This window comes from Miscanthus floridulus, chromosome 2 (genome assembly GCF_019320115.1).
Source record: "Miscanthus floridulus cultivar M001 chromosome 2, ASM1932011v1, whole genome shotgun sequence".
NCBI lineage: Eukaryota > Viridiplantae > Streptophyta > Magnoliopsida > Poales > Poaceae > Miscanthus > Miscanthus floridulus.
The window spans coordinates 45,439,816-45,459,782 of NC_089581.1; the positions used below are offsets into that span (position 1 = coordinate 45,439,816).

Below are 19,967 nucleotides of genomic sequence, written 5' to 3' on the forward strand. Positions count from 1 at the left end.
AACGGTGCTAAGGATGGTATATTTGGTGCACTTCGATTGGTATCACGCTTTTAAGGTCCATCTCTTATACCTTAACATCATTTGGTAGACATTACTCTTCCACAACTCAAATCCATGCATATGTGCAAGCTTCAATCCAAACTCTTAGCACATATGTAGGGGGGCTAATGCTACCATTTGGGGTTCATGAAACTTGTCCGTATCCTTTTACACATGGTAAAAATGCTTGGGCAAGCAACATTGATTCAAATTTGAATTTATTTCATATCTTTGTGAAGGTTGTCATCAATTACCAAAAAGGTAAGATTGAAAGCCCTAGTTTGGTTTTGGATAATTGATGAAACCTAGTTGGACTAATCTTTGCATCTAAGTGTATGATTAGATAAGATAGTCCAATCCAAGTGGTGGAGCAAGATGAAGTCCATGGTATTGTTGGTGGACATGCGATGAAGGTGATCAAGCTCCAGACTTGAAAAAGAAGAAAGAGAACAACAAAATGGGCTCAAGACAAAGGTGAAATTCATATGGCCATTTTATTTTCGGTGATCGAGACACTATAGAGAGTGTGATCACATTTAGGATAGATTGTCGTACTATTAAGATGGGAGCTCTTATCAGACAACTCTATCATGTAGTGTCACTAGGTGTTGAAAAACATGCATATGCATTTTAGGCCTAGTGCACAATCGGTGAGAAGTGTTTAACCTTTGAAAAATGATTATGAAAATGCTAACACACTCGCACGCGAGGGTGAAACACTTGGAGTGTTAGCACATTTGCAAAGGTGGTGAGAAAGGTGAAGAAACATGGGCGAAACTCGGCTTGGGGTGCTGCCACTAGGGCACCGCCACCCCTTGTCCAGTGCACCGCCACCCCTGTGGCGGTGACCGACTAGGAGGCTGAGAGCAGCGGGTTGCCCTAGGGGCACCGCCACCCTGTCCGGTGGCACCGCCACCCCTAGGGTGGTGCCCACCTAGACCTGGCCTAGAGCAGCAGAGAAGGGCGTGGCATCGGTGTGTCCGGTGTGCATCGTCGATGTGAGGGCAGTGCATCGCCTAGTCACCGCCACTAGTGAGGCAGTGCCACCGCTGCTTTTCACCCGAGAGCGAGGGAACCCGAGCTAGTCACCACCACGTGCACCGCCATAAAAATCCAGAGAAGGGGGTTTTCGGGCAGTTGGCCGGGTGGTCATTGCCACCCTAGGGGCGGTGCCACCACCACCCTATCCGGTGCCCCAACGATTAGTTTTTAGCGTTGGAAAGTGACTGTTGTGAGGGGCACCGCCATGTCCGGTTGAAAGGTCCTTGTTTGGTTTTGGTAATTGAGTGACAACCTAGGTGGACTAATTGTGTTTATGTGAGATACATAGGTGATTAGTCCACAGGTACATGTGTGTGAGCAACATATGCCATGAAGGTAAAAATGGCTTGGAGATGTTGCAAAGCTCACACATGAGATGATGAAGGAGCTTAAATGCACATGAGACATGACATTGAGTCATGTGATCAAGGTGGAGAAGATCAAGATAAGACTTGGCTTGATGGACTGGTTGCAAGCGTGAAGGGCAAGTCGAAGGCTTTGGAGTGATGGACCGTGTGGCGGTGAAGCTTGAGCAAGACTTGGCGCCGATGGATGATGGCAATGGTGAAGAGCAAGTAAAGTCAAGATCGATGAACTAATATGATCACGTGATGATATGAAGTGGATCATATCATTGTTGATCGTGTTGGTGCATGTGTTGCATCGACGTTGGAGGAGATAGAATGGAATGCGCAAGGCAAAGGTATAACCTAGGGCATTTCATTTCATCGGTCATAGGTGTGTAGAGAAGTTTATGACCGGGTTTAGGATAGATGGCCGTACTATCAAGAGGGGCAAACTTGTTTGCATATCGGTCATCTAGTGCCACTTGAGTAATCTAACTTTGCATCATCGCTAGGATCGAGTGGCGTGGCAAGTTGAGTGGCTAACATCCTTTGGGAAATGATTGTGAAAAGCTAACACACATACACATGGTGGTGTACACTTGGTGATGTTGGCACATTTACAAAGGAGGTGGTGTTTGCAGGGGTGAGATGGGTTTGGGTCCCTCTCTCCCTCCCGCCGAGCAAGCTCGGTGGGATTCGGCGCTTTCGGGAAAATAGAATGCCTATTTTCTATTACACCGGATGCAAATTCTTGTGGTTGGCACATTAGAGCAAGGGTGAAGAAGTTAGAAGTGAAAACGAGTTGATTGCGAAGATGCTGGCGTCGGTCAACTGACCAGACGCTGGATCTAAAAGCACCGGACGCTGGCAGGGTGCGTCCGGTCAGGCTGACATACGGTGACGCAGAAGCTGGAGTGTGACCAGACGCTGGGCTACGTCCGATCAAGTGTGACCGGACGCGTCCGGTCGAGGTCGATACCTTACTAGAAACGACCGAATGCTGGGGGTTCAGCGTCCGGTTAGTTGAAGCTGCTGCGTCCGGTCAGGTCAAGTGACCGTTGGAATCGGGACACGTGGTCGTCTGCGGGCGACTGGACGCTGAGGTCCAGCGTTCGGTCAACACGACCGGAGCGTCCGGTCGGCCTGATTTTTGCCCAGTGAAGGGGTAACGGCTAGTTTAGCCCTTGGGGCTATAAATAGAAGTGGCCTTCGGCCATGGCGAGATGAGAGCACCTTGGGGGACTTTGTGTCCATGCTTGAGAGTGCTTAGGAGCCCTCCATCTCACACATACTTGATAGTGATCATTCGATTGTGTGAGTGAGCGATTCTAGTGCGATTGCATCGTGAGGTTGCATCGAGTGGCACTAGGTGATCGAGTTGCAAGCCGGTGGTGCTTGTTACTCTTGGAGGTTGCCACCTCCTAGACGGCTTGGTGGTGGTCTCCGTCGAAGCGCGCAAGAAGCTTGTGCGGCGCTCCAGAGAAGTGCTTGTGAGGGGCATTGTGCTCGCCCCACGGGAGCCGCGAAGAGCAACTCTAGTTTGTGTAGCTAAGTATTTGCGCTCTCTAATTAGGCATTGGTTGCCTTGTTATTGAGCATTGCTAGTGAGCTTAGTTAGCTTTGTGCTTTTGCTTACTAGCATGTGTAGGAGCTCCCTTGTTGCTTAAAGTACTAGTGGCATATGTTTGTGTAACCTTGCTCCTAGAATTGTTTAGGAGAGCTCTAACTAGCCCGACACCTTTGTTGCATAATTGTTATCTTTTTAAGGTGCTAGTGAACATATATAGTGGGGTATAGTCTTGGCTAGACCGATAGTTTTAATTCCGCATTTGTATCGGTTAGCCAACGCGATTAAGTTTTAGAAAAGACTATTCACCACCCCTCTAGTCCGCCATCTCGACCCTTCACCGGTGCCCTTGCAGAAAGCTGTTCCAAAGGGGTAACGGCTCTATTTGCTTGTGGACTTATAAATAGAGCTAGTGGTCGGCCTTGACCACTCTGTTGGCACTTCTAACGGCTGCATACACCTTTTGAGAGCTGAACACACCACTCCACTCATGTGCACACTTGATTTCATCATCTTGAGTAAGATTGGAGAGCCTCTAGTGCCTTGCTTAGTGTTCTAGCATCTTGTGGCACTAGTTGGGCGTTTTGGGCTGGTGGAGTTCTTATTACTCTTGGTGTTTGTCGACACCTAGACGGCTCGGTGATTGGTGGATCGTCGAGCGGAGAAAGGTGACTATCTTTGTCTCCGATCATTATGATTGTGAGGGGTTCTTGTGCCTTCCCCGGCGGAGCACTAAAGGCAAGTCTAGTGGATTGCGCGTGGCTTGTGGATCCTCATCTTGTGTTAGTTGTGCGGCACCCGGTTACGGGTTAGGCGTGTGATGCCTATTAGCGCGTGAACCTCCAAGTGAGTAAATCGCCACAACGGGACTAGCTTGCCGGCAAGCAAGTGAACCTCGGAGGAAAAATCATTATGTCTTGATTATCTCCTCGATATTCATTCATCGATCACTTGCCACAGCGATATATCACTTCTACCCTTCTCTATCATTACTTTGTATTCACCTTGTGTAGTGCTTGTAGCTTGTGTAGCTCTTTAGTTGTAGTTATCTAGCTAGTTTTGCTCACCTAGGTGTAATTTAGCGACACAACTTTTGTATGGCATACTATTGATCATAAAAAATAGAATTAGGTAGGTGGCTTGCAACCCCAAGTGTAGTGCTAGCGTAAAATTCGCTTCGTCATCTTATTGACTAATCACTTACTTTAGTGTTGTTGTAGAAATTTTTAATAGACTATTCACCCTCCTCTAGCCATTAGGACCTTTCACTCAGAAAGCCAAAATGCTCCATATGTACTTAGCAGTCATACATTCAAAGAAAATATGATGCACACTTTCTTTATCTGTGCAAAAAGCGCAAGTATTATCACCTTTCCACCTAGCATTTTCCTTGTCCTAAGAACATCAATTTTCTCATATGAAAGAATTTTAGTCGTTTCTTTGCAAACCTTTTGGACTTTAACCTCACCAAACAAGGTAACGATCTTAGTGTAGTTTGAAAGTTTACACCTTGTATTATAAGAGCAACAAACACAAGGATGAGATATCAGCCTAATAGTTCGAGGTATATTCGAGTTATTTGGTCTATTCAGGTTTTGAAGGTCAAATGACCGATCCCTAAATTGTACTCCAAACTATAATAAAACATGGATCAAACTCAAATAGAATGCTAATTCGTATTGGTTCCTTTTCATCTTCGGTCCTCGGGTTCAAATTGCTCGGCTCCTCTCTTGTGCGCTAAACCATTTCTAACACCCGTTTTAAAATTGCACAAAAAGGCAATGTAAGGTGGAAGGAGCTATCGTTAATATTTTCTCTCTAGAAGAGAATTTCTTTTATAATGTTTTAGTTTTCTAAATGGCACTTTACATGGAAGAAATGATACTCCCTCTCTTCCAAATTATAAGTCGTTTTGACTTTTCTGGTTCATCCATTTTGCTATGTATTTAGACACTAGAGCAAAATGGATGTAAAAAAAATTAAAGTGACTTATAATTTAAAACCGAGGATTATTATTTTTTATTTTATTTTATTTTTGGACCCCTTTTTGGTTTTGAAGAAAGTTGTTTATTGCTTATTGGGCCTTGGCCCTCGGTGCATTGTGATTTGTGGCCCATATCATGAACCAGCCCAACATTCAATTTCAATCTCAGAGAAACCTCTAAACCCTAGCGGTAGCCGGACCTCTCCTCAGTCCCCTCCTGTCCCGGTCATGGCGAAGACGAAGCCCATGGCGGCGGCGGCGGGCGAGAAGAAGAAGAGCAAAGGAAAGAAGAAGGGCAAGAACGGCCCGGCCAAGGTGGCCATGAAGGCTCGTGGCGCGGCGGCGGAGGAGCGGAGCAACCCGTTCGAGGCCATCTGGTCGCGCCGCAAGTTCGACGTGCTCGGCAAGAAGAGCAAGGGCGAGGAGGGACGCGTATCGCGCTCCCGCTCCGAGGCCATCCGCAAGGTAAACAGCTGCTAATTTACTCAGTTTACGGCGCTTCCGCCGGTTGATTTGGTGGCTGATTCCTTTTGCCTTGCTGCAGAGGGAGAACACGCTGCTTAAGGAGTTCGTGGAGAGCGGCAAGTCGTCCGTGTTCCACGACCGGCGTATCGGCGAGAGGGACGACACTCTGCCCGAGTTCGACAAGGCCATCCTTCGCCAGCAACGCGAGCGCTTGGTATGTTGCGCCAAGAGATAGTTCATTAATTGAAGAGCCACGCCGACATTTCTAGCATTTCTCCCGACATTGACATGCTTGGGTGCAAAAGAGACCCAGCATAAACCGGTATCCTTTATCGACCCATTCTTCTATTGTTTTCTAGGCCAAGTTGAAACGAGAAAGCAAGTACAATCTATCTGATGACGATGAATACGAAGCCAATGTTCATAACATGCTCTCGGAAAAGGATGATTTTGATGAGGAGGTGCCTCTCGATGATGGGAGCGATGATGAAGGTATGCTTATTATTGTCTCTGGTTGGAATACAATCCTCTCCAGTTTTTGTTATCGTTTTATCCCTCTAGATCATGCGAAATTGTCTACTGTATATGTGCATCCACATTATGTGCGGTATGAGCACGTCTTTTCTGTTACGCACTTATAACATCACTGTTAACTGGATGCCAGACTGCACTGTGATCTTCTGATTTCACGTTGTTCTCCATATTCTTGTTGGGCTCACTTTCTGTTAGCATTGGGAGTAGAACAAAAGTTATTTTGATGTGGATGTATAAATCTGGCGTTAGTACTCGTGACACTTCAATAACTAGTTATTGTAGTTATCCATTTGCATTGTGAAAAGCATTTGCTGGATTTAATTATGCCATTTTGAGCTTTTTACCTCAATGTCGAGAATAAGAATGGTGATAATATTGCAGCATTATAAAGAATTGTAATACATATCAGTTCATGTTATTGTTTCTGAGTTGTTCATTGTGCTTTCAATCTTTATACTTCCAGGTAAAATGGTCCTCTCAAAGAAGCGCTTATCTCTCCAAAGTGACAACCATCCTTCAGTGACTGATCTGCCACAAGAAACACATGTGAGTTTCATAGCCACAGTGAGAAACTGAGATGCAAATGCAATCATGTGAATGTGATCCATATGAGGTGACCTCATTCTAGTTATTTTGTGTTAGCAGGGGCAGAAGAGCAAGAAGGAAGTTATGACGGAAATCATTTCAAAGAGTAAATTTTATAAGGTGGGTATCGTGTGTGACCTTACTCTTCTCTCAATAAAACCTTTTTTTGGCAAGTATGCCATGGCCTGGTAGTGTTACCTAGAACAACATCTTTCCCTTTAGTATAACCTAAGGGTTCATTCTTGGTTTGTCCTTTCGGCTTCCGCTGACATCAACTATTGGTCTGAAGCCTCAATGAAAATACCTAGGTAATTGGTTTAGAACATATTGAGTTCCAAACTGTCAATAGCTGCTTACTTCATTGTGTTCAACTCTTGGTACTTCCATCTCAATGAGTTGAATTCTTGGTACCTTTGCTTTTTCACTAACCTTTTGGGATGTATCCCAACATTTCTGACTTCTTCCTATACCAAAGAAAGCTGAATCTAGCTTTGTATGTCTTGTCTTTCCTGACACTGACAATGCTGACCATGCACCCATCAATGGTTCTCTTATATACTATGCTAATAAGTGATAACATACTTATTTTAACAAATTATGTGATATATTTATGCTGCGTCTGATCACATTTTCTGCAATTATGTGTGTAAAATAATATCTTTGTATGGAACGGCTTAACCTTTTGTTTGCCGGAGCTCTCAATATATATGGAAGATTACAGAGTTGGATTACATACGAGAACTATCTCATGACATATTTGGACTCTAGTCATAGCCAACTTGTATAAGAAACTAAACTGAAATATCTCTAGATTTATATGAATCAGGACTCTATCTAACAACCTCCTCAATCTTAGCTTCCTCAATTGCTTTGAAATCTTTCTAGACTGTGAGAACAACGCTTTGGTGAAGCCATCGGCTAACTGATCTTGTGAAGCTATAAATCGAATCTGAAGTTGTCCTTTAGAGACCCTTTCTCTAACAAAATGATAATCAATCTCAATGTGTTTTGTCCTTGCATGAAACACTGGATTGGATGATAAATATTTGGCTCCCATGTTATCACACCATAGACATGGTGGTTGTTTCAAAACAATTCCCAATTCAACAAGCAAAGACTGCATCCAAACCAATTCTGCTGTAGCATTGGCTAAAGCTTTATACTCAGCTTCAGCACTTGAACGAGATACAGTGGGCTGTTTTCTAGCACTCCAAGACATAAGGTTAGAACCAAAAAACACAGCAAACCCTCCAGTGGATTTTCTATCATCTATGCATCCTGCCCAATCAGCATCTGAGAAGGCACTGAATAGTATCGAAGGTGACTTTCGAATTTCTTGACCAACTCCCAAAGTATTCTTTACATATCTCAAAATACGCTTAGCAGCAGACTAATACAGGGTTGTTGGATTGTGTCAAAATTGGCATACCTTATTTACAGCAAAAGCAATGTCAGGTCTAGTGAGCGTTAAATATTGTAAAGCTCCAACAACACGTCTATACTTTGAGCTTTCTTCTGAACTGAGTGGATCTCCACTATAAACTGACAGCTTCTCCTATGTTCTTCATACCAGCTCTTCCAAGTAGTTCTAGAGCATATTTATCTTGTGTTAACAAGATTCCACCATCTGTTCTCTTTACTTCAATACCCAAGAAGTGTAAATCTTGTAAGTCTCTGAGTGCATATTCACTACTTAACTTTTGAAGTAAAGTTGAGATAACAGATTCTGAAGAGCTTGTCACAATAATATCGTCAACATATATGAGGACAAATATAATTATACCTGACTTGTTAAAGATAAATAAGGATGTATCTGACTTGGATTGAACAAAACCCAATCTTGCAACTTACAGCTTAGTCTGGAGTACCAAGCTCTCGGGGCTTAATGCTCGGCACTACCTGAGTTTTCACCTATAATACTTGTTCTGTCTTCAATCTTTTTTATTACATATGTCTTGGAATTTGGAAATTCTTAGTGATGTCATATAACTTCAACACAATTTGCTCTATTGATGCAGGCCCAAAGAGCCAAGGAGAGGGAAGAGGATGAACATCTTGTGGAAAAGTTAGACAATGATTTTGCATCATTGGCCCAGACACAGGCGTTATTGTCCTTAACTGAGTCAGCTAAGGTCAAGGTGAACAAAAATGATTCAAGTGCTGGCTTGACGGGGAAGGAGATTTTTAACAAGGTGATCCTTTATTTTTATCATCAGTAACCAAAATACTGTCCATTTCTTTCAGAGATTTCTATCAGAACTTATAGTATCAGGAGCTATATATTAACAAGGTGATGCATGGGGTATGGTTAATCAGTGGCTTTGCAGGATGTGTATGCCCACTTTGCTGTTCTCTTTTTCACAAATTTTAGTTGTTAGTCATGGACAAGCTTCATGTTTTACATGATGGAGTTGTACACTTCTAGTTCATGATACTAAATCTGTATCTATTTTGTTATCTTAATACATGTCAGGCAAAGGCAGATACATATGAAAAACTGGTGAAAGAAATGGTGCTGGATCAACGTGCTCGGCCTTCTGATAGAACTAAAACCCCAGAGGAAATAGCACAAGAAGAGAAAGAACGTCTTGAGAAGTTGGAGGTTTGTTCGATATTAATTTAGCACTGGACTTAAGCATTGTTGCTCTTATTTAAAGCTTCTCTCTTCCCATATGTTGCATACAGTTTAAGTTTCTTATCTGAATTGTTCTAGTGCGAGTACCTTATGATGATCCAAAATTTGATATGATTATTATGTTTAAGCTTGTAATCCCTACATGTCTAATTTTTTTTTTCTGGAGCTATGAAATACTGATACTGAATTGTCTTGATACTGGTCTTCCTTGTAGGAGGAGCGCCAAAAAAGAATGCTTGGAACTGCTGATTCATCTGATGAGGATGATGACAACGAGGACGATAAGCACATGAAGCTAGGTAACTCAAAACCTATATCTGGAGATGATCTTGGTGATTCCTTCTCTGTGGATGAGTCAATAGGAAAGAAAAAGGGCTGGGTTGATGAAATTTATGAAAGGGAAGGTAGAAAGATTGGTGATGATGCAGCAGCATCTGATGATGGAGATGATGAAAATGCTGGTGATGATGGGGCTGATGATGAAGAAGATTCTGAAGAGGACTCCAGTGACAATGACTTTGGTAATATGTCTGCTAGAGATTGGGAGCAAAGTGATGATGATGAGGTTGATGTAGGAGACGATGAAATGGAGGATTTCAAAGAGAAGGAGCAAGAGATCAATGGCAAAGTGGTGGACAAGGATGCACACAATTTGAAAGGGGAATCTAATGTGAAGCCACAAGTCAAGGATGGCAGTATTCCTTTTGTTATTGATGCACCAAATGACCTGAAAGATCTATCCTCTTTGCTAGATGGTTGTTCAGAAGCCGAAATAATTGAGATTATTAGTCGAATACGTACTTGCAATTCAATAAGGCTTGCAGCTGAAAACCGAAGGAAAATGCAAGTAAGTAAAAATTGAACTCCTTATGATATCACATTTACTTCTGACTGACTTATCCTTTTCACAACTTGTTCTCTAATATTCAGATCCCTTTGGTAGGTTTTCTATGGTGTTCTTCTGCAGTACTTTGCAATTTTAGCTACCCAAAGTCCAGTGAAGTTCAGAATAATTGACACACTTGTTAAGCCTTTAATTGAGATGAGTGGAGAAACTCCATATTTTGCTGCCATCTGTGCAAGAGAGCGACTTATTCATACACGTACCCGTCTATGCGAAGATATTAAGGTTCCAGGTTTGTGAGATAATAAATGACATGGTTTATTGGAAATTTATTTTGTTATGATTGATGTGCTTTTTTACCATGCCGCCTCCTTTAAATATTATTTCCAGGAAAGAGTAGCTGGCCAAATTTGAAGATATTACTTCTGCTGAGATTATGGTCTCTTATTTTTCCCTGCTCCGACTTCCACCATGTCGTTGCAACTCCATTGCTTCTACTTATGTGCGAATATCTGATGCGGTGCCCTATACAATCTGGTCGAGATGTTGCTGTTGGTTCTTTCTTGTGTTCAATGGTGCTTGTGGTATGCTTTTGAACTTATCCTGCGATTTAGTTTCTTTTCAGAATGTGTAATGATTGTTATAACTTCTTCAAGATTTTTACCCAATTGATGAATGGATATTTAGAACTTAGAAACTGGAGCTGAATCTCCTTTTCAACTTTCATACAGCACCAAGGAGGACCTTAAACTAGTCCAGAAGTGATTAATCACTTTCCAATGCCTCCTTTCTTATATTGACATGTGTATATATACTAATTTTTCCATATCTTTTTCTGACAGTAGCAAAACTTGTTTCTTTCCAAAATTTACATCTGTAGGTTACTAAAGAATCTAAAAAGTTCTGCCCTGAAGCAATTGGTTTTCTGCAATCTCTTTTGGTGACATCTCTTAAAGGAAAAGTGGGAACTCATCTGCACAATCAGGTGATTACTAATTCAGATGTTGTTCATATTTTTTGTTAGTTGATTGATATTAAGCAAAAATATCATCTTGGTTATAGATTAACGATCAATTTATGGAGCTCAAGACTTCAAAACCATGGCTCAGTATCCATGATCAAGTACATGAGGTGAATCCAGTGAATATCCTAGAAATAGTTGGCATGGATCCTGACGCCCCTTATTTCTCATCTGATAACTTTAAGTAAGTATATGGTTGTAATGACTTCATGATTGTTCGTAGTGGTTCTTTTTTTTTGTTGTCTTACAGTCATTATATTTTCTGGCAGGGCTGGTGTACTTTTATCTGTGGCAGAATGTTTAAGAGGTTTTGTTATTATACATGAAGGGCTATGCTCTTTCCCAGAAATCTTCCTTCCAATATCCTCTTTGCTGCAAGAAATTTTGGAGAGATCTGAGTTGCCTGGCACGTTACAAGACATTTTCCATGAAATCATTGACTTGGTTAAAAAGAGAAGTGATGAACACCATGCTTCAAGAGAGCCCCTCCGAATGCGGAAGAAGAAGCCTGAACCAATCAAGCAATTGAATCCAAAATTCGAAGAGAAGTATGTATTTTTTTGGTATTTTATGTTTTCAGTATACACCATTCTGTCCTGTTTTGTTCTCAACTTCTCATGGGTCTAATTGTTGGTCTAATTTAGAAAAATGTTTAACTTCTTTTGATCAATTTACTTCTATTTTCTGCAGCTACATCAAGGGTCTTGATTATGATCCGGACCGAGAAAGGGCACAAATGAAAAAGATGAGGAAGCGTGTCAAGAGTGAGATGAAGGGGGCGAAGCGTGAGCTGCAAAAAGATAATTATTTCCTGGCTGCTGTGAAGGAGAAGGAGAGGAGGAAGCGAGATGAAGAGAGAGCTGAGATGTATGGAAAAGCCATGGCTTTCCTTCAAGAACAGGAAAGTGCTTTCAAATCTGGACAGCTGGGGAAAGGAAAGGGCAGGAAAAGGAGGCGGTGATACTCTATATTTCAGGAGTAGTTCGGCCAGTGTAAATATACGGCTCATGTTGCCCCTTGCCACTTAGTTTGTTCATCCTCTTCCCGCGGTACTGGAGGTGGATCTAGATGATTACTGTATTGTGAGCTGCGCAGTCCAACTTAAGTTTGTAAGTTTGTCCTGACTACAAAAGCAGAGGGTCAAGATATCCCCTCTTAGTCTTATGGAGCATTCCCACTTGCTTAAGGCATCGTTCGGAATCTTGCCATGGAACTATTCCTGACAGGAATGCTAGTTTAATTTGTATGATCTTGGATGGGCTGGAACTATTCCTGGGCAGGTATCCTCTAACCGAACGCGCCCTGAAGCTTTGCCTAGAACACTGCAATGCCACAAGCACTTTACAAGGCTTCTCCTTGGTAAACTAATACACTTGGCAAAGGCTTTATTTCTCTTGTACCGTGGAGTTGCTCTCCTCTGTGTTATACTGGTGCCGCACAGTGAAGAGTTTTTGTTATTTCCATTTTTCTTGTACTCTATGAATTGTTAGCCCTATGGGCGTGGCAATTTTGGACACAGTTTTATACTAGAAAAATAATTACTATTACTGTTCTATACTACTACCTCGTTTAAAATTATCTCTTTAGTTTTGTTCCAAGCCGAACTTATCTAACTTTGACCATGTTATAGAAAAATATATTAACATCTACCATATTAAATAAATGCACTATCAAAATATATTTCATGATATATCTGATGAATCTTATTTGCGCTTCTAGATGTTTGTTTAGTTTTTAATGAACTTTGTCAAAACTAAAGAAGTGTAACTTAAAGATGAAACTAAACTTACTCTCTATCCCATATTTTCTCTTTGGGCACGGGGATTAACGAGTGAAAAACGTGTGGTCTAGAAGAAGTGAGACGTAGATAGAGATGTATTGGGAAAAAAAAAAGTACTTTAGGAAGTGAGAATAACAACCAGCAGATAGAGATGTATTAGAAAAACAAATATACTTTAGAAAGTGAAAATAACAACCAATTTGAGACAAATGTAAAAGACTAGAATGATAACCGCTAGGCAGGTTTCATCTCTCAGTTCATAAAACTTTCATGTGTTAGTAACAGTGCAGATCTTTGAAACTCATTTTATCATATGAAACTTTTATCATATCTCTTTATTTTATGTTATCAGCTTATTTAATACCATGAAAATTCTTATGAGACTCTCCTTGTGAGATTGTCGGGACGGCGTTAGAGGGAGTACCATTTGGAACTGAGGGAACAATGATTCGCTCTGTTCGTTTGGACTTGTTTGGCTTATAAGCCATGACTGAAAGTACTGTTGGCTGGTTTGGTGCGAGAGAAAAATATTGTTCGTTGGCTGAGCCATGGCTTATAAGCCAAATACGACTAAACGAACATGCTGAATAGATTTTACCGGTATCCAAAGTACGACTGCTTTTGCACTTGTGTTCTTGTGCATCAAAGGTTAAATTTTGTTGGTACTTGGTGCTGCTCAAATGCTGGGTTCCTTACATGTGGAGAGCAACAAGGTTACAATCGTGCTCATGCCGGCATGGCTCTTGACGCCTACTTCTTCCTAACTGCTTTACAGGACATGCCACTTCTTCGTAGTTGAGACGAATCCACTGGATCCCTTGTGAGTATGGCGTGCTTCTTCCAATGGCCCATTTGCGCCAGCTCCAATGCTGCTTTGCTGTTCAACAATGTCATGCTGCTGAGTGCGGAAACTGACAGGCTCCACTTCTGACCTAGTTCTGACCCCGATGGCGCATTATTGGTGTTCTGATATGCCCTCGTGAATCAGATGTCACCGATCGAAAGCACAATTTTGTGCCATGGGCCAATCATCACAGGTGCCAAAAGCAGCACTATTGATGGGCGTTGAGAGGTCCTAGATTGTGACAAAACATTCTGAACCAACTCTTGTGCTGCCTACTTTTAGATTCTTATTATTTCAGCTACCCTACCCTTATGGCTCACCACTGGACTTTCAGGCACAGGTCAGGCCGCCAAACCTCTAGCTAGGCAATGTTGAGCAGGGCGGGCTCGACGTCACCACCTCATCATCGGCGATTGTAGTTCGCATATCGGAGATTATGTTAGATGACAGGATGATAGACTAGCCACGGAAGCTGGATCTCATGTTGAGGCAGTTTTGTCTGCATTAGACAACAACTTGGTGCAATGTGTCTCCATCACCAAAGCTTCAGGTACGGCAATCACCGCTCTTGCTTTTTGACTACTGACTTGCATCTAGCCTCCAGCCACATAACTTGCAGCAGCCATTGCTGTCATGCATATTCCAGTGGCCCAGGACAGCTGCAATAATTTGAAAGCAAAGCAAGCCGACTCGGCCTCTCATTCGGAACAAGATAAAAAGAAGGGTTTTTTTAGGGAAAAGGTAAAAAGAAGTTTACGGATTCCTTCTCCTCCCACGGGAAAGACTTAAAATAGTTGGGAGAAAAGGCACGGGGCTTTTTATGACGTTGCAACAAATCTGGGATCTAATCATATTCTGTACAGCTTATATTTACGTCCTTTAATTTACATGTTACATGTACAAATGCAGTCATAAAGTGAAAATCAGCATATATTTACAGATGATGATGATATATGAACACCCACCCATGCTCTACCTATATTGACCAAGCCTGCACTACTGGGACAGAATGAAGGCTTCCACCTTCTGAAGATCCTCCGTTTCCTGGATTGCTTCATGGACGAACTTGTTACACGGCGATTCTTGGAAACAATCGGGACGACGCGGTCAGCGCATGAACCCGAAACTGTAGAGAGACCTTGGCCGAAACAAGTTGGCAAAGAGGAACCATGTGGGGGACTCTTTCTTCTGCGCCTCCTGTGGCTCAGGCTGGCCTTTCACCTGAAGGCTGTGGCCTATGGCTTGCCTGATGGAGTCTATTGCCTTCTGATCAACATCCTCTCCTGTGGAACCGCGGACGTAGAACGTGTTCACAGCCATCCTGCCCCTCGTGGTCACCTCTGCTCTTGTGACGGTCAGGCTGTTCTCGCGGAAGATGCGGGTAACCTCAGATAGTAGCCCGACCTTGTCATTAGTGCACAGCTCAAGCTTGACACCCTGGGACAACCAGAACAAGGAAACAAGGTGGTTTTCAATTTGAAGCTGCATGATTAGTGGTTTTGCAGGTTTTTTGGTTATGTGATTTCAGATAAGTGCACGGAATTGTTACCTCAGATACCCTCCGTTCAATGGCTGCTTCAAGGCATTGGATGACTCGCAATCTCTCAGTTTCAGTGTTCATTGGTGATCCATTCACATGCCTTACATAGAATTCCTACAACAGAGCGGGCAGCATCCATATAAATATCAAACAGTTTTCTTTGAACCAGAATTTTAATGGAGTAGATCAATAATGTCAATTACTAGTGAGAGACATCCAGATCAGTATACTCACCTGGTATGCCTGATTGTCCTTGGCATCAATGTTGGCATGGAAAACAACATATTGCAGGTCCGTCAGAGTGCAAACCGTGTCGAACAGAAGCTTGGACCTATCCTTGCATCTGATGGTCACCACCGAGTAGTCCTTGTCGTTCCAGTTCCTCACGGTGACATTAGGCCTCTGAGACTGCCCTGGAGCTTGCAGCTGGAGCTGCTCATAGTCACAGTCGTCAAGCATCATCTGGTGCAGCCTTCTCTCTGTGTGCGTGGTGGCGGTCCCTGACGACAACGCCATGGCGGCGCCCCGGGAGAGATTGCCTCCTCGGAGCAGGGACGACAGCTTCTCCCTGATCCTCTCCAGCCTCTCGGCGTCCGTGACCGCCAGCCCGGTGTCCTCGTCGGTGACCCGCATCACGGCCGCAGCTCGGGTGTTGTGGGTCCAGATCTCAGCGCTGACCACGTTGCACTTGAGGCTGGCAAGCACCGCACTGACTTCAGAGAGCAGGCCTGGCCTGTCCGTCCCTGTTAGTTCAATGACATTGTGGTCAGCTGCAGCGGCGACGTCTACTGATCTCCGGCGGGAAGGAATGTATCTTGAATTTGCACCCAAGGACTGCACATGTTCCAAGAACATCTGTTAATCTTTACTTAGGAGGACACGCTAGAGTACAGAGGAGGGAGGCATAATTGATTGGTTGATATGGTTGCAATGAAAAACAAGGCGCGATTCCGCGCTCGCCTAGGCGCGCCTAGGCGAAGGCTTCCCGCGGGGCCTAGGGGGGGTGAGGCGTACATCTAGGCGCTGGGCGCACCTCCGCGGCGCCTGGGCAGCGAGTAGGCGGAGGAGGCGGCGCCTGGGTGGGAGCGCGCGCGCGCGAGCAGGCGTCTGCGCGGGAAAGGAAGCGGCCGCGCGGGAAGGAAAAGAGCCCCGCGCGCCGGTGCTAGAGAGGATTAGAGAGAGACAGAGAGAGAACCAAGTCAGAGAGTCAAGATCTCCTCCTCGACCCCTTGCCTCCGACCCGAGCTCGCTCGCCGGATTGATTCGCCGGCCACGGTACGTCTCTGGCCGATTCGTCGTGCACGAAGCTTCTACTTGATGCCGTGGACCCGTTTTCCGCATCACCGGCCATCTTCTCCCTCCGTGCAGGCCTCCCCACGCCGCCCCTGGAGCTCCCGTGCGCCCGCTCCTCGCCGGCCGCCACTGCTGGTGAGTTCCTCGCTGCCCCTCGCCCCGCCACTCGGGAACCCCAAGGTGAGGTCCGCCCGCCCCCTGCTCCTCTCTCCTCTGCTCGGCTGCTCCCTTCTATCTTCCTGCTCTGTACGCCTGTGCTGTACTGCTGTGTGCCTGTGTGTGTATTTAACTACTGATATGGTCTATTCTCCACTTGTATTGTCGTAGGAACATCACATTAGTATTGTATCAACTATCAACTATAAACTAAGCATGAACATCACTTTTGTATCAACTAAGATATGTCTATTGGACCTTTTCTCTTTTTATAAAATTCACTCGGCTACTATATTTATATAATGTATTCAACTATATATGCTAAAATACAAAAAAGGTCAAAACGCCTAGAAAACGCCTAGGCGCTACGCGATGGGTCACCACTAGAAACCGCGTAGCGCCTAAAAAAAATATTGTATGGTTGTATGACCATGCATACCTTTCTGATGTAGTCTTCGATCTGTGAAAGGGTTGCCTCATCTTTGATCTTCTTCCCTTCCTTATCGGTCACATTGAAGACTGAACGCCGCAGCAGGAAAGCAGATTACCGAGCTTGTTTAGCTCTGATTGGTTGAGATAAAAATCACAAAATGGAACAAGAATAGACAGGTGCAATCAGATTACCATCCATGAACCATCCACCATCTGAAGTTATGTAGGCCTTGCTTATGACAAGGTTGAGATCAATCATGACCTGGATCACTTCCAGCAGTATCCCATATTCGTTTGCGCTATCTACCTACAAATTGTAATGTAATACCATGGAAAAAACAGCAAAATGGTAAATTCCAAAATCGACCGTAGAATTCAATTCAGCAAATTAACCGGAGGAACGAGGAAGGAACATACATAATTACATACCCTTACAATTGTGGCCTCTGCTGAGGACTCATTGTCGATGACGATCCTGCGGTCAATCGCCAAAACTGACCAGGGTTAAGCTTGACACATGCACTTGCCATCTTTCTTTTCTTTTTCTTTTTCAACAGGCAGTGCTGTACTAGGAGATTGGTTATTGCTGTACTAGGAGATTCAGCGGGATGTGGTGAATAATTGAGAGTGCACCTTGGCGGGTTCATCTTGCGTATGAAGTTGTCGTATTCGTCGTCGCTGTCCCAAGTAGGGCCGTAGCCTTCATCTGCGCCCACAGCCAGTACAGCCACACGTTATTAACCATTCATCAGCTCCCTCCGGCGCAGAGCAGAGCAATCCTCTCCATGTACGGTACAGAACGGCAAGAAGCAGAGATGAAAAACATGTGCGAAGACTAACGAAAATTTTATTTTTTTTAATTAACAAAAAAAAGATATAATAAAGAGGAGGAAGGTGTGAACGGAGAGCCGGATGACGATTCAATTAAGGAATCAAAGAGGCATGGAATGGAATCATCATGGGTTTCGCAAGCAGCCGTCAGTTCCAAGAAGGCAAGAACCAACAAGAGGTCAGGATACAGAACAGAACCGAACCGAACCGAACCCTACAGCAGCAGCGCAGAGGAGAAGAAAGGTCACCGAGGAGACTTGGCGCTGCAATCCGTCCAGGAGCGGCAGGGAAGATGAAACAGCAGCCGGCACAGGCATTGCGGCACAGGAAGAGATAAAAAAAAAAGATTCTTGGGGGACATTCATCCAGAGAGAAGAGGGGGAGAGAGAGAGAGAGACCCATGGTGGACATGGCAGGGGGCGAAGAGGCCGCGAAGCCGGCAGCAGGAGAGGCAGTCCTGTACTCCTACTATGAAGGAACACGAATGCCTTCTCCTTCCTCCTGTTGCTCTCTCCCTCACGGAGTCAGGGTAGTATTTGTGTGCAGTGGGGAATGAATGAAGTACGGGTACGGCCGGACGGGGCGTGTGCGCGCGTGATTGGCTGGCGGCGAGGCGACCCTATTCCTAGTCCTCCTGGAGAGAGAGAAGGACAGGGATAAGAGTCGGCGGCGGAGAAGAGAGGGGTGGCCTGGCAGTTTGGCACTGTGAGCCGGGTGCCCGGGTGTGGCGGTGTGGCGGTGAGGGGAAGAAGGGGAGGCGGAGCCGAGGAGGCAGTTGCTGTGGCGTGCGCTTTCTTTGCTCCCTCCCAATATGTAAATAATCCTGGGACTGGACCACGGTTTCTTCCACGTGCCCAGGGGCCAGGCCGCGCGCCTTTGCACGCACGGCCCCTCGGCTTCTCAGGATTTCTGCTCGCGCGCCCCTTGCTTGAGCGACGCCACCGCCACCGCCACCGCCACCGCCAGCAGGCGGGACGGGAGGCCGGAGGCGGCACTTGTTGGTCCCTGCCTACTACTACTACTACTAGCGCATGCCGTCTCTGCCCTTGTGCCGCGTGTTCATCGTCCTTGACGACGGTGCGGTTTTGGTTTTGGTTTTTCTTTCCACTCGATCACGCACGGATCGTTGTTTATGAGTACGCCTGTACGATTATGGATTGATAAAAAAAGAACTGCTACATTATTATTAGAAGACGAGAAGAATTTTAGGTCCTTGGAGAAGTGGATCCTGGGATTCTCACACGCCATGGGATAAGATGAATCAGCAAAACTAGTGATACGAAACATCAAAGACAATCCTGCCTACAAAAGAAAAACAAAAAGAAAAAGACATTGGGACAAAAAGAAATAAGACATGTAGCCAGATTTTGATGATCATCAAACCATTAAATCATGGAAGGATGTAGTACTATCTTCACATATTAGCCGGACACTAGAAAAACAATAAATCTTGTTCAAAATTTTGGAATTAGTAATAATAAAGAAAATAAACAAGAGTACAAATATTATAAGAAGATTCCATGTACAATGCATACAGGTACCAAGTCGATGTACTAACATAATGCCCTTGTACTTGTCAAAAAAAGTAGTACTCCTTGTGGCCCAGACACTATAACATTTAAATTGTCTCTCAAAATGTGTCACTATATATATATACAAAAACATTTAGGTATCACCTAGATACAGTACTATTTACTCTAACTATTTTTATTCTGAGCCATTATTTTAGTTGTTTCTTACTCATTTGGTGACATGCTTTTCTAAAGTAGAATCTTAGTGGGATTAGGAAAGAATCACACACGACATTGGCCCCGTTCGCTTCGCTGAAAAAACAAGCCAAAACACTGTTTCGGCTGATTTGTTGTGAGAGAAAAATACTATTCCGGCTAAAAAAAACAAGCTGAAAAAGATGGATTATAAGAGAAACGAGCATGATCATACTGTTGAGTACTGGACACGGCCCATACTGTTATTTTGGTCATGAAATTAAAGTAGCGCTTGTGGATTTTCTTTCGGTGCATCTAGCTCA

The 19,967-nt window shown here is 44.1% G+C and overlaps 2 protein-coding genes across 8 annotated transcripts; one reads left to right on the forward strand and one right to left on the reverse strand.

Moving 5' to 3' along the window:
* Positions 1–5,134: 5,134 nt before the first annotated feature.
* On the forward strand, positions 5,135–12,226 carry LOC136538663 (uncharacterized). 2 transcript variants are annotated; one of them, XM_066530626.1, is made up of 14 exons: positions 5,135–5,443; positions 5,523–5,657; positions 5,803–5,935; positions 6,441–6,523; positions 6,620–6,682; positions 8,581–8,754; positions 9,036–9,164; positions 9,412–10,044; positions 10,141–10,333; positions 10,432–10,625; positions 10,922–11,026; positions 11,104–11,246; positions 11,332–11,610; positions 11,753–12,226. In XM_066530626.1, exons 1-14 carry the CDS (start codon positions 5,207–5,209, stop codon positions 12,021–12,023), a joined length of 2,772 nt encoding a protein of 923 aa, XP_066386723.1. In that variant the 5' UTR covers positions 5,135–5,206; the 3' UTR covers positions 12,024–12,226. The 2 variants fall into 2 exon arrangements, with proteins under 2 accessions (XP_066386723.1, XP_066386724.1); XM_066530627.1 differs by having other exon boundaries at positions 6,623–6,682.
* Positions 12,227–14,497: 2,271 nt separating this feature from the next.
* On the reverse strand, positions 14,498–18,712 carry LOC136523087 (ACT domain-containing protein ACR4-like). 6 transcript variants are annotated; one of them, XM_066516868.1, is made up of 8 exons: positions 18,337–18,712; positions 17,741–17,813; positions 17,525–17,582; positions 17,300–17,414; positions 17,115–17,194; positions 15,461–16,060; positions 15,236–15,340; positions 14,498–15,123 (listed from the first exon to the last, which is right to left on the reverse strand). In XM_066516868.1, exons 1-8 carry the CDS (start codon positions 18,347–18,349, stop codon positions 14,794–14,796), a joined length of 1,374 nt encoding a protein of 457 aa, XP_066372965.1. In that variant the 5' UTR covers positions 18,350–18,712; the 3' UTR covers positions 14,498–14,793. The 6 variants fall into 6 exon arrangements, with proteins under 6 accessions (XP_066372965.1, XP_066372970.1, XP_066372981.1 ...); XM_066516873.1 differs by having other exon boundaries at positions 17,537–17,582; positions 18,337–18,711; XM_066516884.1 differs by lacking the exon at positions 18,337–18,712 and adding an exon at positions 18,187–18,330 and having other exon boundaries at positions 17,537–17,582.
* Between the last annotated feature and the right edge of the window lie 1,255 nt (positions 18,713–19,967).

What these genes read in the sequence shown, in the direction of transcription:
- LOC136538663 (XM_066530626.1), top strand. Translation starts at nt 5,207, where the DNA reads ATGGCGAAGACGAAGCCCATGGCGGCGGCGGCGGGCGAGAAGAAGAAG. An exon ending in TGATGGGAGCGATGATGAAG is followed by an intron (nt 5,936 to 6,440) that starts GTATGCTTATTA and finishes TTATACTTCCAG; the next exon opens with GTAAAATGGTCCTCTCAAAG. An exon ending in TGTGTTCAATGGTGCTTGTG is followed by an intron (nt 10,626 to 10,921) that starts GTATGCTTTTGA and finishes TTACATCTGTAG; the next exon opens with GTTACTAAAGAATCTAAAAA.
- LOC136523087 (XM_066516868.1), bottom strand. An exon ending in AGGACAATCAGGCATACCAG is followed by an intron (nt 15,341 to 15,460) that starts GTGAGTATACTG and finishes GCTCTGTTGTAG; the next exon opens with GAATTCTATGTAAGGCATGT. An exon ending in TTGAACGGAGGGTATCTGAG is followed by an intron (nt 15,124 to 15,235) that starts GTAACAATTCCG and finishes TGGTTGTCCCAG; the next exon opens with GGTGTCAAGCTTGAGCTGTG.